General features: G+C 52.4%; 2 protein-coding genes across 4 annotated transcripts; one reads left to right on the top strand and one right to left on the bottom strand.

The window, feature by feature from the left end:
• The first annotated feature begins 802 nt into the window (after positions 1–802).
• LOC142595869 (olfactory receptor 14C36-like) lies at positions 803–3,594 on the top strand. 2 transcript variants are annotated; one of them, XM_075724718.1, is made up of 2 exons: positions 803–1,713; positions 3,567–3,594. In XM_075724718.1, the coding sequence occupies exons 1-2, from the start codon at positions 803–805 to the stop codon at positions 3,592–3,594; spliced, it is 939 nt and encodes a 312-aa protein (XP_075580833.1). The 2 variants fall into 2 exon arrangements, with proteins under 2 accessions (XP_075580833.1, XP_075580834.1); XM_075724719.1 differs by lacking the exon at positions 3,567–3,594 and having other exon boundaries at positions 803–1,726.
• A 7,583-nt stretch (positions 3,595–11,177) lies between these two features.
• On the bottom strand, positions 11,178–14,149 carry LOC142595867 (olfactory receptor 14A16-like). 2 transcript variants are annotated; one of them, XM_075724715.1, is made up of 2 exons: positions 13,178–14,068; positions 11,178–11,246 (listed from the first exon to the last, which is right to left on the bottom strand). In XM_075724715.1, the coding sequence occupies exons 1-2, from the start codon at positions 14,066–14,068 to the stop codon at positions 11,178–11,180; spliced, it is 960 nt and encodes a 319-aa protein (XP_075580830.1). The 2 variants fall into 2 exon arrangements, with proteins under 2 accessions (XP_075580830.1, XP_075580831.1); XM_075724716.1 differs by lacking the exon at positions 11,178–11,246 and having other exon boundaries at positions 13,133–14,149.
• Positions 14,150–14,379: the final 230 nt, after the last annotated feature.

Genomic DNA, 14,379 nt, shown 5'->3' with positions numbered 1-14,379 from the left:
ACGACATGGCAGAGGGAAACACCTCCCAGGATGAAAATCTCCAGGAAGCAGGGATAGGATCAGGGAATGAGAGGAAACAATAACCAGAAATGTGGGAGGGAGAATTCAGAAAACTTCATCTCATCCGCTCCAATGCAGAGCCCTTCCCCTGAGCAAGCCCCCTTGCCTGGTGGTTTTTCAGGGTAACATGGGAGTGGGATCACCCTACATCTCAGAAAGTTTCAAGATCAGGGCTCCTGGAACTAGACAGAGGGACAGACAAGCTTCCCTCACTCTTGCAGGAAATCTCAGACAATCCTGCCTCTCAGAACTCACTCTGTTCTCCCTGAGTGCAGCAGAAATGCTGACAGTTTCTGATACCCAAGAACTCTCCCTGGGGTGAGAGGGGAGGTGGAGCTGTAAAAAACCTAAACCTCTCAAAGTGCCTTCTGCCATCCTGGTTCCTTAGCACTGGGAGTGCAGATGCTGACAAGTCCTTCTGCATTACGAGCAATCCCATCTGATAAAGTCAAACACCTGGACTGGCTCCTGCCCCCACCGTTCCTACGAAGCCACTGCTGCAGAGCAGGGCTGACTCCTTGGCAGTCAGCTGGCAGAGGCCCTGCTCCTCAGAACACACTCATCCAGCACCAAACAGAGCTCCAGCCATGGAGAGGAAGAAAGGTCTCCTAGAAAAGTAAAAGTGTGTGTGTGTCTAGCAGCAGAGTGCCTAGGACAAATGGCTTTGAGTTTGCTCAGAGAAGCAGCCCCTAATTTGGCTTTTTTTTTCTTTTTGACAGTGCTCCGTTCTTACAGGAACCAAATGTCTAACCACAGCTCCATCACTGAGTTCCTCCTCCTGGCATTCACAGACACACGGGAGCTGCAGCTCCTGCACTTCTGGCTCTTCCTGGGCATCTACCTGGCTGCCCTCCTGGCCAACGACCTCATCATCACCGCCATAGCCTGCGACCACCGCCTCCACACCCCCATGTACTTCTTCCTCCTCAACCTCTCCCTCCTCGACCTGGGATCCATCTCCACCACTGTCCCCAAAGCCACGGCCAATTCCCTGTGGGACACCAGGGCCATCTCCTACTTGGGATGTGCTGCCCAACTCTTTCTGGTTGTCTTTTTCATTTCAGCAGAGCATTGTCTTCTCACTGTCATGGCCTATGACCGCTATGTTGCCATCTGCAAACGCCTGCACTATGGGACCCTGCTGGGCAGCAGAGCTTGTGTCCACATGGCAGCAGCTGCCTGGGGCAGTGTCTTTCTCTATGCTTTGCTGCACACGGCCAATACTTTTTCATCACCCCTCTGCCATGGCAATGCCTTGGACCAGTTCTTCTGTGAAATCCCACACATCCTCAAGCTCTCCTGCTCAAATGCCTACCTCAGGGAAGTTGGCCTTATTGTGATTAGTGTTTTTCTTTTTTTGGGTTGTTTTGTTTTCATTGTGGTGTCCTATGTGCAGATCTTCAGGGCTGTGCTGAGGATCCCCTCTGAGCAGGGACGCCACAAAGCCTTCTCCACATGCCTCCCTCACCTGGCCGTGGTCTCCCTGTTTTTGATCACTGCCATCTTTGCCTACCTGAAGCCCCCCTCCATCTCCTCCCCACCCCTGGACCTGGTGCTGGCAGTTCTGTACTCGGTGGTGCCTCCAGCAGTGAACCCCCTCATCTACAGCATGAGGAACCAGGAGCTCAAAGATGCTGTAGGGAAACTGATAACTGGATGTTTTTAAGAAGCTATAAACTTCTCCTGCAGGGCATTTTAATGTAAATCATTACAGGCACAGCCTGTCACCTGTATTTTTTGTTGTTGGTGGTGGTTTTTTCCTTGTCATAATGTTGTCATCCCCTTTGTACATCACTGTCTGCTTTTATTTTCTGAGTGTTTGTGTAAATGAGGAGCCCTGCTCTGTCTGTGTGTTTAAATGCAGTAGAGCACACTTCAGTCACTCTTTTTGTCTTCTGTTCCTTCCTCCAAGGCCTTTAAACACAATAAAGTACACTTCAGTGAATTTTCTTGTCCTGCGATCCTTCCTCCAAGGCCTTTTTGGACCTGCAGGGACAGTTCCTTTGTGCACGGGTGGAGGAGAAAGGAGTACCGGCATGGCAGCACTGCCAGGGAGCAACAGCCCTTGCTCTTCCAGGACTCTTCTCTTTCCCCTTCTACACTCTCGTTCTGATCCCTTGCGTTGCTGTAAGGCCTGAGTGCTCTGGCAGCTTGGTCACAGGCGTGCTGCGTGGTAGTGCTGTGACCGCAGGCAGGGACAGGCCATGGGCACTTCTGTGACAGAGCTGGCCTCCATACCAGCATTTCCATAAAGAAAGGTGATGTCCTCAGGGCAGGGCCTGAAGCCTTAGCTCTGCTTTCAGAGTTGCTCTCAAGGAGACACTCAAGCGAGTGCTGTGTTGAGGGAAACACCAGTGAAGAGCTCAAGTGTGTGAGTGTGCAGGACACAGCAGTGCCCCTTGCACAGCCAGGGATCACCTTGAAGGACCAGCAGAGCAGGGTCTGCTCTGTGTCCTTGTTTGCTGGACACCACGGGCAAGGTGCCCCAGGGCAATGGTCACAGAGCAGCCCCTTGCAACCACCCTTCCCAGCACTGGCCTCTCACTCCACCTCGGACACGTTGTTTGTCCAGAGGAGACTTAAGCATGCCCATGGTGTGCGTGTGGGGAGATGAACCCGAGTGAGCACCAATGCCATCAGCTATTGCCAGAGGTGCCATGAAGGCCAGTGGGACAGGCAGTGCCTCCAGGTCACTGCACCTGGAGAGTAACATCCCCGGGGAAACCACCTGAATGCAGCACTGGGATGTGCTCCCTTGACCCGAGGTGCCTGTGTCCATTCCCCCTGCCGTGGGGCATCTCAGATGGGTGCAGAGCAGGGCGACCCACCGCAGGGCTGAGGTGCCTCCCAGCCTCTGGCAGTGGCAGCAGGAGGCCAGAGGGTCATGATGCTTGCTGCAGTGCAGGGCCTGCGCGTGTGCAAGGGCAGGACTCGTGCCTCTACACAGCCCTGTGTGTGTGAGGAGTGCAGGAGGCCAGCTCCGATGGGGACACCTCAGGGGGCCCTGAAAGGGAAAGACATGGCAGAGGGAAACACCTCCCAGGTCTCTTTATAGCCACATTGGTGATACCTGGAGTGAAGCACTGGATGATGTAGTGGGTGGGAAATTGGCTGGTGCCTCAAGCCCAAATGTCACCAGTGGTAGAGTCCTCCTGGTGGCCACTTCCTAGTGGCATCCCTCCGTGCAAGCGCTTGCGCCAACACTCTTGAGTGTCTTTATTAACTCCCTGCATCATGTGATGCAGCCTTTTCAGCTCCTTTGTGGATGATGCCAAACTGGGCAGAGTCCTTGAGACATCTCATCTGCTTAAGCCTGCCTAGAGCAGCACAGCTGGACAAGGTGATGTTCATGGGTCTTTTCCAGCCTGAGTTATTCTATGATTCAATGAATCTTTTCCTTGGAGAGATTTCTGAAGATAGTCGAGAAAGTCAGAAGTAGAGATATAAAATGCACCAACAGAAATACAGCAGTTCCTCTGAGGAACGTTTCTCCACACAAACCATGGTAGGCAATGTATTAGATCAATTTGGTGAAACAAGCTTACTGTTGTCTGCTCACGTAGTCGGCCACAAGGAGGGTGATGGCTGGGTACAGTACCATGTGGTCACTTGTGTCTCAGAAGCTCCTAATCCAGCCAATGGCTGTGAAGGGGGCTGTGAGGTCACTTCTGCCTCTGGAGGTGACAGGCCAACAGCTGGACTGTGTCTGGGAAAGGGACTTCATTCTGAAACAGCTGATAGGTCAGCCCTTGACTCATGGCTGGGATCTGTGCTTTGAAGCGCACATCTGCCAGCATCTCTGACAGGCCAGCAGAAGGCACCTGGTTGGCACATTGACTGGGAGATGCCTTCTGCCCAAGGACCGAGGCTCACTGCAGGAAGGGGGCTTCTCTTTTGGTTGTCATGTCTCTTCTGCCTGAGAACATGATGGGACAGCAGCAGGCACGCAGCTTGGTCATGTCTATCCGAGAAGCTGAAAGGGCAGCAGGCTTGGAAGATGGTGGTGAGGTTCCTTCTGTGTGGTGAGGTGAAAGGCCACAAGAAGGCTGATGGGTTGGGATGCCTGCTTGAAGGGTTGTTTCCCAGATGATGGAGCTTTTTTTGCACATAGGAAACAGCAGGAGAGGGAAACACTGCCACACAGTGACCCTGGGAAGGTGGAGATTAGGAGGAAGAAATGTCACTCAGAGGGTAGTGCTGAGGGACATGAAGTCCTCCAGAAGGAGTATGAAATCAGTCCATCTCTCCGTGTTTCAAGGAACAGAGTGTGAGGGTGGACAGACGTCAGTGAATGCATGGAAATGCCAGGGTGAGAGCAAGGTGGGGAAGCGAGGTGGGTGCCTACAGCCTGCAGGGAAAAAGAAGCAGCTGTGGCACAGCGCAGGACAACCTGTGTCAGAGATGGCAAAGAGCGCTGGCAAGGTTGGAAGTCACCAAGAGGACCCAAGCCCTTGTGCCCCTGGGTACAGCAATCATCTCTGCCACCAAGGCCCATGAGCAGACATGTTGTGCTAAGGCACTGGGGGGGCCTCATGCCCTCCTTGCACACCCCCAGGAAGCCTGGAAGCTGTCACACCGTTGGCCTTCACTCAGCATCACACCCCACACAGCCCAGTGCCCCAGGAAGGGCCCTGAGCAAGGTGTGAAGGACAGGATCTGCCTTCCATGGGGCTGGGGGTCAGGCCTTGGCCTTTCTGCTTCATCAAACAAAGCCAGGGCTTTCTCAGCAGCTGAGCTGCCTGCACATTACCTTTGCCTCCCTGCAATCACAGCCTCCAGTTCTCTGCTCTAACGAGTCCCTTGGGAATCTTTGTCAGTAATGGTCCTCAGTGGGACTCATTAATGCTTCAAGGTACTTTGGGTTTTGCTTTTGACATTGAGTCTTGGAGAGGTTTGTGCAATCTCCCCTCAGTACCTGAGCATCAAGCACTCAGCACCAAATACTCCATAGCACTCATTAACATCAAGCAAGCCCTAACAAGCTGTGTCTCTTCCTGTAATTGTCTTCTACTCTTGTACAGTTCATTAAAGAGGTTTCCTAGTGCACTTCTGGAAAAAAAATTCAAAGAACTTCTAATAAAAATGAATTTCTTTTTAAAGGGTGTAGTTTGTTAAGTTTCAGTTTAGAGAAGAGAGGATAGCAGCCTTCTCGGAGTGCTATTGATGCAGGGTCTCCCCTAAGGAGGTCAGGAGTGGTAGCAGAAGCTGTCCCTTGAGCTCTGACACAGCATGGACACCCTTGCTCCTCACCTCCCCAAGCCCATCATGGCTCTCATCGCCCACCTGGCACTTGCATCCCTTGTCCTTACATCAGACTTCTCCTCTGCACTCTGCAGCTGGATGGTACAGCTCCTTTGTGCCAGCTCCCACCTGCTTGCCTTCGAGACCTGGCTGCACAAAGGCAAAGGGGGATTGCTCTCATTTTTGAGCAAGCAGAATAAGATAAGACTCAGCATTACAATCAAACACCCTCCTCAACTGTCTGCCAAGTACAAGCTGCCACCAATGAGGTTCACCTTCCACAAGGCATAATCATGCCAGAAACATTTGAGACAGAAGGGAAATGGTAAAACAAAGATAACTAAAGATTTGGCTAAAGTCAGAATTAGCCAGACAACTGAAAGATAGGCAAGCTTTTAACTCCCTGAAGCTCAAATCAGCTACAGGATAGTTGAGACATGTCTGAATGATCAAAGAGTAAGAGGAAGGGAAATCTTGACAGCAACAGCACATGTTTCTGTACAGATAGGCTGCTGGCAAGGGGACTTCAGACATGGTCAATTTAGTTTGGACAGGTGGAAATACGTGAAAGATGAGGGAGATGAAATGCACAGCCCAGTAGAGAGAGGACTGACAATGCAAATGCAGAGGAAGGTCAATAGTTCTCCTCTTGCTCTTCAGGGGCACCCTGAAAGCTGCTCATTTTGATCTCAGGGGAAAACACTGATGTTTTATTAAAAGTATTCAATTGTTTTAGCTGATGATGTCATGCTCATCGATGTTAAAGATGTTTAAAAATTCCTGAGGTTTTCAGGCAGCGCTCCACTGTCTGAGCGCAAGCATGCAGGGCTACGTGGAGAGGAGCCAGTGTCTCTGCAGCCCATGCCTGGGACTGGCAGCTGTCACACAGGACCTGCTGGAGACGAGAGCCCCTCGCAAGCTGCAGCTGGAGCCTGGGCAGAGGGTCCCGGGGCACCTACACCGGCATCATGTGCCCATGTCCCTGTGACTGCCTGCCACCCCAATTGTACCATCAGTTCCTTTTGCAAACAAAGGCAGTACACAAAATCCCCCCGAGATCAGTATATTAAAACAAGACAAAACAAAGCATGGAGGATAACAACATCAACAGTGTTTGAAGCATAAAGTGTTAATAAGACATTTCCTTCCCTCTGTATCTTTCATTCTATTTCTTTGTTGATTCATTTTTTAAAAAAGATCACATTATTTCCATCCTCCTAAAGCCTAGAGCATTAAGAAAGGTAATTTTTGTGTCTTGCACAGAGCCCAGGGCCCCAAAGAACCTCCCAGCCCTGCACTGTCCTTGCACCCTCTAACTCTTGGCACAGAGCGAGTCGTGCTCGGATATGTTGACCACTCTTGCCTGATGCAGAAAAGCAGGGTACAAAGCTTCAGTGAAATGCTCTCTTTTTGGATGGCCAAATGTGACCTTTTCTCATCAAATCTGTGCTGTCTTTCTATGTAAGTACGTGGAAAAATATGTGTTTATTTGTAGGTCAATGTACTTCTGTGGCTTTGTCGCTCCGTCCCCTGCTCCACGGGGCACGGGGAGCAGGGTTCCCTCAGCTGCCTGCCTTGTGCTCACAACACACTCAGAGAAGCCCCTCTGGGTGCCCTCCCCATGCACGGCCATTTCCAGCCACCGCTGAGCTTGGCCTTTGCTGGCTCCATCCCTGCACCCACAGGCCAGGGGTCCATCTGCCTCCTGGGCAGCCTCTTCCCACTCCAGCCTCCCGGACCTTCCTTCTGCAGGGTCACCTCCTAAGTTGCAGGGGTCCCTCTTCATCAGTAGTCCTGGTTAACAGGGGAGGTCCCTGATGACTGGAGGCTTGCCAATGTGACGCCCATCTACAAGAAGGGTGGGAAGGAGGACCCAGGGAACTACAGGCCTGTCACCCTGACCTCAGTGCCGGGAAAGATTATGGAGCGGTTCATCTTGAGTGAACTCAACAGGCAAGTGCAGGTCAACCAGGGGATCAGGCCCAGCCAGCACAGGTTTATGAAAAGCAGGTCCTGCTTCACCAACCTGATCTCATTTTATGACCTGGTGACCCACCTGGTGGATGAAGGAAAGGCTGTGGATGTCATTTACCTGGACTTTAGCAAAGCCTTTGACACAGTCTCCCATAATATTCTCCTTGGGAAGCTGGCAGCTCATGGCTTGGACGGGCGTAGTCTTCGCTGGGTAAAAAACTGGTTGGGTGGCCGAGCCCAGAGAGTAGCGGTGAATGGAGTTATGTCCAGCTGGCAGCCGGTCACGAGTGGTGTTCCTCAGGACTCTGTTTTGGGGCCAGCCTTGTTTAATATCTTTATCGATGATCTGGATGAGGGGATTGAGTGCACCCTCAGTAAGTTTGCAGATGACACCAAACTGGGTGGGAGTGTCGATCTGCTGGAGGGTAGAATGGCCCTGCAGAGGGACCTGGACAGGCTGGACTGCTGGGCCGAGGCGAACTGTACGGGGTTTAACAAGGCCAAGTGCCAGGTCCTGCGCTTTGGTCACAACAACCCCATGCAGCGCTCCAGGCTTGGGGAAGAGTGGCTGGAAAGCTGCCTGGCCGAAAAGGAGCTGGGGGTGTTGGTAGACAGCCGGCTGAACATGAGCCAGCAGTGTGCCCACGTGGCCAAGAAGGCCAACAGCATCCTGGCTTGTGTCAGGAATAGTGTGGCCAGCAGGAGCAGGGAGGTGATTGTGCCCCTGTACTCGGCACTGGTGAGGCCGCACCTGGAATCCTGTGTCCAGTTTTGGGCCCCTCAATCCAAGAAAGACATTGAGGTACTGGAGCGTGTTCAGAGAAGGGCAATGAAGCTGGTGAAGGGTCTGGAGCACAGGCCTTCTGAGGAGCGGCTGAGGGAGCTGGGGTTGTTTAGCCTGGAGAAGAGGAGGGTGAAGGGAGACCTTATCGCTCTCTACAACTGCCTGACAGGAGGGGGCAGTGAGGTGGGTGTTGGTCTCTTCTCCATGTAGTGAGCGATAGGATGGGAGGAAATGGGCTCAAGCTGCACCAGGGGAGGTTTAGGCTGGAAATTAGGAAAAATTTCTTCACGGAAAGGGTAGTCAAGCATTGGAACAGGCTGCCCAGAGAGGTGGTGGAGTCCCCATCCCTGGAAGTGTTCAAAAAACAGGTAGATGTGGCACTTGGGGACATGGTTTAGTCTAGTCTACCCTTGATTGGCTTAGAGTAGACTTGGTAGTGTAGGTTAATGGTTGGACTGGATGATCTTAAAGGTCTTTTCCAACCTAAATGATTCTATGATTCTATGATTCATCGACACTGACCTCTTGCCAGGCCCTGCTCGACTCCCTGCACATCCGACTGCCTTCTTCGTGGGCTTTGAGGGCATTGTCCCTGAAGATCCAGGAGGGACTCACAGCTCCTGTGTCCTCCAGGACAGGCCAAGCACATCCTCAGCTAACTGCAATCAGCTCTCCTGCACTCCGCCACTGTCATTCTGCTACTTGTCCTCCTTCTCCACCACCTCATGGTCACTGCAGCCATGGCTGCCCTCATCCTTCACACCCCCAGACAGATCCAGCTGTCAGTAACTGAGACCAGCCCTGGTGAGCTCATCGACTCCCTGTGTCAAAATGTTGTCTTCCACACCCTCCAGGAATCTGCTGGCTTGCTTGTGCCCAGCCCTGCTGCCTTCCCAGCAGACTGTGCAGTGGCTGAAGCTGCCATGTCCCTGAGGAGCTGGGACCATGAGGCTTCCTCCAAGGCAAAGCTCTGTACACGCCAGCCTCCCCTTTGCACAGAGCTCACCTCCACCTCCTCACGCGCCCACCTGCCCTCCTGAGGAGCCCTTGGCGTCCATGGCTGCCCTGCCACCACTCAAGCTGTGCCAGCAGGGCTCTGCAGTGCCCATGGGGGAGCACGTTGGTGCCTGCCCAGCAGAAAGGAGAGCGCTGGGGAAGGGAGAGGAGAGGCAGGGTAAGGGGAAGGGTTGTGGGAGGTTGGCTGGGAGGTTCCTGCTGTTGCCAAAGAGGACGATGCAAGGAGAGGCCTGGTAGCTGGGAGGTGGATTTTGAAGTCCCTTCTTTGGAAACAACCCAATTGGGCTGGTGCTGAGGCAGGCCCCAAACTGTCAAATTTGGGTACAAATGGAGAAAACCTGAGACTGTTGAGGAAAAAGTAATTGCTGAGGGGGGCAAAGAGTTGGGGAGGATAGCGGGGCAGAGAAAGGGAGGGATGGAGGTGCAAGGTGGAAGCAGCAGCCCGTGGAAGAGGGGTCAGGAGGGGGATTGAAGGGGCCAGGTGCCCGTGGGGAGGGGCTGGTCAGTGCTGGCATGGCCAAACCCTGTGCCTGATCACCGTGCTCTGTCCTGCTTATGGTACTGGTTTCAGCTGGGGTAGAGTTATCTTCATAGCAGTTTGTATGGTGCTGTGTTTTGGATTTGTGCTGAGAACAGTGTTGATAACAGGGATGTTTGTGTTATTGCTGAGCAGTGCTTACACAGCGCCAAGGCCTTTTCTGCTTCTCACACTGCCCCACCAGCGAGTAGGCTGGGGGTGCACACGAAGTTGGGAGGGGACAGCTGACAGCTGACAGCTGACCCCCAAGTGACCAAAGGGATATAGCAGACCACAGGACATCGTGCTCAGCAACAGAAGCTGGGGGAAGAAGGAGGAAGTGGGGGTGTTTGGAGGGATGGCATTTGTCTTCCCAAGTAACCGTTATGAGTGATGAAGCCCTGCTTTCCTTTAAATGTCTAAATACCTGCCTGCTGGTGGGAGGCAGTGAATGAATTCCTCATTTTGCTTTGTTTGTGTGCACAGCTTTTGCTTTACCTATTAAACCAGCTTTGTCTCAACCCATGAATTGTCTCACTTTTACCTTTCCTGGCTTCACTCGTGTATGTGTTTGTGTATTTGGCCATACCTGCTTTGATGGTCAAGTGGGGCTAGCGAGGAGGAGGAGGAGGCCACCAGGATCTAGAGAGACCCAGGGTTGGAACTACCAAGTGGGTGATATGTCTGAGTGGGGGCGGACCCAAAGGCCAGGCCCCCAGTGGAGGGACCATGGGGCTGTGTGAGCCCGCGGGTGAGTTCTGCCGGGAACGTACAGAGCACTTGTGCAACCTTCCCAGCAGATCAGCCTGAGAGGGGCACCGCGATGGGGCCACTTGTGTTGCTCATGGCTGTGTGAGTGCTGCTGTTGGAGTGGAGGCTGTAACGGTGCTGTTGCCTGTTGGTGCTGCTCTGTGTAGGGTTGGCTGTGTCCATCTGTGTTTCCTTGCAGACGCCTGGATTTTGCCCCTTCCCTTTGGGTGACTCCAGCTTGGGCGATCTCTCCCTTTGTGGGGCTGCAGTCACTGCCCACCCCAGGCACACACTCTCCCTGGAGAAGCCCCGGTCTCTCCAGGCAGCTCTGGATTCCCCTCCTGGAGCATGTCTTCTTCCCTGTCCCATGTGGGACATCCCCGGGCATGTACCTCGGAGACCATTCACTATCTCCACCATCACCGCACACCAATGGGGGAGTCCAAATGCCAGCCCTTGGTCTCTAACAGCTGCCAATGTGACAATGAGCTTTTATCTCCCAATTCCAAGGAGAAAGAGGTTGTTTTGGGGTGAAATTCCTGGAGCCTGTTGTTAACATTATCTTTGAGAGAAGACCCCACCCTTCATTTAGTGCACTAGGGAGATCCCATTTTATTACAGAGATGCTAGGAGAGCGTTAGCTCTATCCCAGAAACACACACTTTTCTATGAGATCCAGGTGAGACAGAGCAGGTCCATTCCTCAGTCAGGAGTAAGAGAAATCAAAACAATTCTGTAGAAACTTAATGAACACTAATAGCCATCCAGATAATGACCACACATGTGTTAAAACAAAAAACCAAAAGACATGCCTGCAATGGGATACATGGTGAGTCATTTGTGAACAGTGATGGAAAATTTGTCACTGTTGAAAATCATGCATGAAATCACTTTCCTAATGGCCTCCTTGAGCTCCTGGTTCCTCATGCTGTAGATGAGGGGGTTCACTGCTGGAGGCACCACCGAGTACAGAACTGCCAGCACCAGGCCCAGGGGTGGGGAGGATGTCCAACCCCCCTGCAGTGAGCAGGGACAGCTTTAACCAGATCAGGTTGCTCAAAGCCCCATCCAACCTGACCTGGAATGTTGCCAGGGATGGGGCCTCCACTACCTCTCTGGGCAACCTGTGCCAGTGCTTCACCACCCTCATTGTAAAAAATTTCTTCCTTATATCTACTCTAAATCTACCCTCCTTTAGTTTAAATCCATTGCTCCTTGTCCTGTCACAACAGGCCTTGCTAAAAATATTCTCCCCATCTTTCCTGTAGGCCCCCTTTAAGTACTGGAAGGTCGCAATAAGGTCTCCTCGCAGCCTTCTCTTCTCCACGCTGAACAACCCCAACTCCCTCAGCCTGGCCTCATAGGAGAGGTGCTCCAGCCCTCGGATCATTTTGGTGGCCTCCTCTGGACCCGCTCCAACAGCTCCATGTCCTTCTTATGCTGAGGGCCCCAGAGCTGGACGCAGGGCTCCAGATGAGGTCTTACCAGAGCAGAGCAGAGAGGCAGAATCCCCTCCCTCGACCTGCTGGCCACGCTGCTTTTGATGCAGCCCAGGATATGGTTGGTTTTCTGGGCTGCAAGTGCACATTGCTGGCTCATGTCCAGCTTTTCATCTACCAGTGCCCCCAAGTCCTTCTCTGCAGAGCTGCTCTCAATCCCTTCATCCCCCAGCCTGTAGTGATATCGGGGGTTGCCCATCCCAGGTGCAGGACCTTGCACTTGGCCTTGTTGAACCTCATGAGGTTCACACAGGCCCACCTCTCCAGCTTGTCCAGGTCCCTTTGGATGACATCTCGTCCTCCTGGTGTGTCAACCACACCACTCAGCTTGGTGTCATCTGCAAACTTGCTGAGGATGCACTCGATCCCACTGTCTATGTCATTGATGAAGATGTTAAATAGCACCAGTCCCAGTACAGACCCCTGAGGGACTCCACTTGTCACCGGTCTCCATTTGGACATCGAGCCATTGACCACAACCCTCTGGATGTGACCATCCAACCAATTCCTTATCCACCAAACAGTCCACCCATCAAACCCATATCTCTCCAATTTAGAGAGAAGGATGTTGGGGGGGACTGTGTTGAATGCTTTATAGTCAGCGGGTGGTGAGCAATTATATTGTGCATCACTTGCTTTTTATATTATTACTACTATTATTATTATATTGTTATCATTACTATTTTACTTTATTTCAATTATTAAACTGTTCTTATCACAACCCAGGAGTTTTCTTGCTCTTACTCCTCTAATTCTCTCCCCCATCCCATCAGGGTAGGGGGAGTGAGCGCGTGGCTGTGTGGTGCTTAGTTGCTGGCTGGGGCTAAACCACAACGCTACTCTATGCCGTCGGTCCTGTCATATGTGAAGCAGCCTGAGGAGGCAATGGGGAGCTCATGAACCATCTCCACTGCCATTGGACACCAAGAAGAGAACCTTTAAAATCAGAACTTTTGATCTAATGGAACCCAATGTTACCATGAGTTTAACCTCAAACACAGGGAGAACACCGAAGGAGAAAAGACCAATTCCTTAGACATTTTCTTGGAAGCAACACTGTAAGAATAGCTCAGCCGGCACTGCACACAGGAGATCACCTTTTATTGAAGAGTTGCTATTGCACAGCTCACAGCTGACAGAGTGCTGTGCAAGGGTCAGACACAACAGGATCAAATCTCAAGACAAGCAGTCTAAAGCAGCAAAAATGTGTAAAAGTATGATTATCACATTGAAAAATGTAGACTTCTGGCCTCATAAACCCTGGGAAATGTTCAGAGAATGGGAGGGAGGTTATTGTGAGTAGAACAGGGTGAGTTGGGCCAGTTTCCATAGGGCATCTTTGAGCTCCTGGTTCCTCATGCTGTAGATGAGGGGGTTCACTGCTGGAGGCACCACCGAGTACAGAACTGCCAGCACCAGGTCCAGGGGTGGGGAGGAGATGGAGGGGGGCTTCAGGTAGGCAAAGATGGCAGTGATCAAAAACAGGGAGACCACGGCCAGGTGAGGGAGGCACGTGGAGAAGGCTTTGTGGCATCCCTGCTCAGAGGGGATCCTCAGCACAGCCCTGAAGATCTGCACATAGGACAGCACCATGAAAACAAAACAGATGAATACTACCAAGACACTAAGCACAGTAAGGCCAACTTCCCTGAGGTAGGCATTTGAGCAGGAGAGCTTGAGGATGTGGGGGATTTCACAGAAGAACTGGCCCACAGCATTGCTGTGGCACAGCGGTAGGGAAAATGTATTAGTCGTGTGCAGCAAAGCATAGAGAAACCCAGTGCCCCAGGCAGCTGCTGCCATGTGGACACAAGCTCTGCTGCCCAGCAGGGTCCCGTAGTGCAGGGGTTTGCAGATGGCAACGTAGTGGTCGTAGGCCATGATGGTTAGAAGATAGAATTCTGCTGACATGAAAAAGAGAAACAGGAAGACTTGGGCAGCACATCCCAAGTAGGAGATGGCCCTGTCGTCCCACAGGGAATTGGCCATGGCTTTGGGGACAGTGGTGGAGATGGATCCCAGGTCGAGGAGGGAGAGGTTGAGGAGGAAGAAGTACATGGGGGTGTGGAGGCGGTGGTCGCAGGCTATGGCGGTGATGATGAGGCCGTTGGCCAGGAGGGCAGCCAGGTAGATGCCCAGGAAGAGCCAGAAGTGCAGGAGCTGCAGCTCCCGCGTGTCTGCAAACGCCAGGAGGAGGAACTCAGTGATGGAGCTGCTGTTGGACATCTGCTGCCTCTGGGACTCAGTGACTGTCATTGGAGAAGAAGACAGTGACAAGGTAGTAGAGACTTCTCTGAGCAAAATCAAAGCAATTTCCCATACGACCTCCCCTTGTAACACATATCCAGCCTTTTCTTTTTCTAGCAGCCCTTCCTTGAACTCTGTGCCTGGAGCCCTGGCTGGTGCTGGCCGTGTGGGCCATGAGGAGCTGGGCATCTGCCCACAGGCTCTTGAGAAGTCAGCCCTGCTCTGCAGCAGTGGGCAGGGACAGGGACCAGTCCTGGTGTTCAACTGTGTCAGATGGAACCGCTGCTAAC

Source organism: Pelecanus crispus, chromosome 23 (assembly GCF_030463565.1).
Source record: "Pelecanus crispus isolate bPelCri1 chromosome 23, bPelCri1.pri, whole genome shotgun sequence".
NCBI lineage: Eukaryota > Metazoa > Chordata > Aves > Pelecaniformes > Pelecanidae > Pelecanus > Pelecanus crispus.
The sequence above is the reverse complement of the archived record's forward strand: the minus strand, read 5'-3'. Positions and strand labels throughout refer to the sequence as shown.

Bases quoted from the DNA above. Each gene is read 5' to 3' on its own strand.
- LOC142595869 (XM_075724718.1), top strand. From the start codon at position 803: ATGTCTAACCACAGCTCCATCACTGAGTTCCTCCTCCTGGCATTCACA. The intron at 1,714-3,566 runs TGGATGTTTTTA...CACAAACCATGG, and splicing joins GCTGTAGGGAAACTGATAAC to TAGGCAATGTATTAGATCAA.
- LOC142595867 (XM_075724716.1), bottom strand. From the start codon at position 14,098: ATGACAGTCACTGAGTCCCAGAGGCAGCAGATGTCCAACAGCAGCTCC.